The sequence below is a fragment of the Pygoscelis adeliae genome, unplaced genomic scaffold, assembly GCF_000699105.1.
Source record: "Pygoscelis adeliae isolate BGI_AS28 unplaced genomic scaffold, ASM69910v1 Scaffold60, whole genome shotgun sequence".
NCBI classification, from domain to species: Eukaryota; Metazoa; Chordata; class Aves; order Sphenisciformes; family Spheniscidae; genus Pygoscelis; species Pygoscelis adeliae.
This window is the reverse complement of record NW_008823954.1, coordinates 1,603,051-1,605,941: the sequence shown is the minus strand read 5'-3', so window position 1 is coordinate 1,605,941 and position 2,891 is coordinate 1,603,051. Positions and strand designations below refer to the sequence as shown.

General features: G+C 48.3%; 1 protein-coding gene across 1 annotated transcript in view; it reads right to left on the bottom strand.

Moving 5' to 3' along the window:
- SREBF2 (sterol regulatory element binding transcription factor 2) overlaps positions 1–2,891 on the bottom strand; it is a 19,108-nt gene that overhangs the window by 3,595 nt on the left and 12,622 nt on the right. Inside the window, exons 13-15 of the mRNA XM_009322000.1 lie at positions 1,975–2,084; positions 521–657; positions 1–2 (exon numbers count right to left, since the gene is read on the bottom strand). The exon at positions 1–2 is cut by the window's left edge and continues 184 nt beyond it. Of these exons, the coding sequence (XP_009320275.1) occupies positions 1–2; positions 521–657; positions 1,975–2,084 (249 nt within the window). The remainder of the gene's footprint in view (positions 3–520; positions 658–1,974; positions 2,085–2,891) is intronic.

The window sequence follows — 2,891 nt, the reverse complement described above, 5'->3', positions numbered from 1 at the left end:
TCCTGAAAGAGAAAGAGCGTGCTGCTTTCAAGCAGTGCCATGTCATGCTGCCATAGGGCAGCTCCAGCAGCTGAGCTCAAGCAGCAACCAGCATTGGCTTTCACCCTCCCATCCTCAAGAGCAGAGATATCATTTCTTAGAGAGAAAAAACGATGGAAATTGTTCCTCACCTACATAGACTGCTCAGAGACATGGAAGGAAACTGGCTAAGAAGCTTTAATGCAAAAGAACCAAGATGGTGACACTAGCCTTTCCATCAGTGCATTGAGTTCTCTTTGATTTTGGAAGATGGGAGGGTGTGCGATTAGAACAAAGCCAAAAGACATCCCTACAGTTCTAATATCAGCCTTCAAGCCTTGATCTACACATCAATTTCTGAGCATGGTGCATTATTGCATCCCAGAGCACAAGAGGTGTGCAACTCCAGAGCACAGGTAGGGGTAGCCCACAGCACAGGGATTGGGGGAAGAGCTGCTCCTGTTTAGAAGGAGCAGGGGTTTGAAAGTCTTATGAGGTGTACGCACTCTGACATCTCCAGGGATTTCGGCATGCGCTCCACTTCTGCGAAATGTGACCTCACAGCTGCATCATCCCCTCTGAGCCAACCGATTGCCATAGCCACCGCTGCTGACCACCATCTGCATACCACATCGGGGCCTGTGAAACAGAATCACAAGCTGCAACCCAGGAGAGGACACCCGGCTCCTTCCCGCTCAGAGAAGCGGGCAGGTGTCACGTGCCCTTGCCAGTGCCTTCTGCCAAGATCGATGCTAATGAGTCCAAACTGATCCCATGGGAATGCAGCTGTATGGGTAAACGCTGAAACGTGCTCCAGGAACACAAAGGGACTTGCAAACACCCTACATCTGACCACAGAGTTTTGGGTGCCAAGTTTGTGTCTTGTCAACAAGAACTCACCCCATCGACTTGTCTAGAAATCTGTTGATTTTCTTCCTGACAAGTATCTCCACTCACCACCCCAAAGTAACAACTCTACTTGTATATACCGTGCCTTGGCACTAATCACCATCAAGCTAGTAAATAATACATAAGGTTCCCTGTAGCACTTCCTCCGCTATTTAACACCCCCTCAAAAACTTCCCAACGCCTATCTGGGGCCAAAGGACAGAGCAGCTCTGCTGCTCTGAGCTGCTTTTAAATTTCATGACAATATTGACCAAAACATAGACTTCCCTTTATACAAAAAAAAAATCCCTTAAAAAAGAAGCATCTAGTTTTCTTTCTATGTTTGCTCTACACATTTTAGGTACAGCACAGTTAATCTGTGTCTAAAGCTCCAGCAGCATCCCAGTGAGCTGCCAGGTGCTGTCTGTACCAACACCTAGCAAGATGAATACTCCAGCAGCCTGCTACCAGCCAAGCCCAGATGAGTGCATGGCTCAGAGGGAGTCTACAGCCCTCGTTGTCCCACTAAATATACACCAAAGGACCAAACCAAGCGCCTCCCAATAGATGCCCAGAGCTTGTCTACAGCAGGGGCTGCAGGTCTCTGGAGATTGAGGAATATACATGACGGCTGCTGTGAAAGTGAGGTCAACCTGTATTTGGTCCAATAGGCAATTAAATGGAAAAAAACCCTTCCTGTACCTCAACTGCGACACTGCTATGCTGGTTTATATGCTACACCCTTCCTCTCGCTCTGCATTGCCAGGAGCAAGCTCTCAGGTGAGGGCATGGGGTTCAGCTTGGAACATGCCCAGCAATACAAATAACTGCAGTCCCACCTGGGCACCCAGCATTACAAGACACAGCTGAATTTACGAGCCTTCCCAACCACCCTCTTCCAGTCTGAGCTGCCGTACCACGTTGTGGTGTGCTGCTGCTCAGCAATCAAGTCTCACTTTAAGGACTGCATTTCTCCTTGCCTGGAGTTTGAGAGGTGGTGGGGAGAGAGGGAACACGTATCAGCAGTAGTTCCTGCAGCTGGGAGAGCTTTGGTTCTGCCAGACTTACCCAGGGCAGACTTGAGTACAGAACTGCTGGCAAAGGGTGGGGCTCCGCTTCCCATAGAGTCCAAGAAAGAGTTGAGCAATTTCAGGTACTCCATGGCACCGGAGAACTCGCTGAAACAAGAAGCAAGGCAGACCTTCACTATGCTGTCAAACAGGAGATACCAAAGCGTGAAGGCGTTTCTCATCAGTCACAAGGCATTTTTAAACAATGTTGACCCATTAAGCCAGCAGACAGTTCAAGCTCTACAAGTAACACAGCACCGCCAGACTGAAGAGCCTGCCCTGAGAGTGGAAGCGCACAGACAGATGCTCAGGGAGGAGTAGCCTCACATCTCCCTGTGCAAGGAGACCAGCACAGAACTAGAGTCAACCCCGGGAGCCTCACCTCAACTACAGAGATGCTGGACATGACGTATGTTACAAGTTGATTACAGGCTCCTTTTCAATCACTGCCTCCAAAGAGGCTGAACTACACTTCTGCGAGTGACTATTTGCATATATGCAAATATATATGAATGCAAGTGACAATGCATTCATAGCATTGGTCAAAGTAGCACATGTGGCAATGATCTAATTTCCTGGGACATCATACAGAGGAAGATCTTGAGCTCCTACACCTGGCAGGGGCAGGGAGGCTTGCTGTATTACTAAAGCTAGTCCTTCCCTCCCATGAGGCAGGACTCCCACAGGTATACTGACAATCCACCTCACTTATACAAATCCTGCTGCTGTTGATGATGAGAGAAGGTAGCATCTGATCACAACCATTTGTACTGTGCAAGCAATTAGACCCAACTGCTGCTCATTCTCTGCAATGATGCTAGAAAACAGATGTAAGATTGGAGAAAAAAAAAGCTAAATGTGCAATATTTTCACTACACAGGGCGGGAAAACAGGTGCCCTTCCCATTTAACGCTT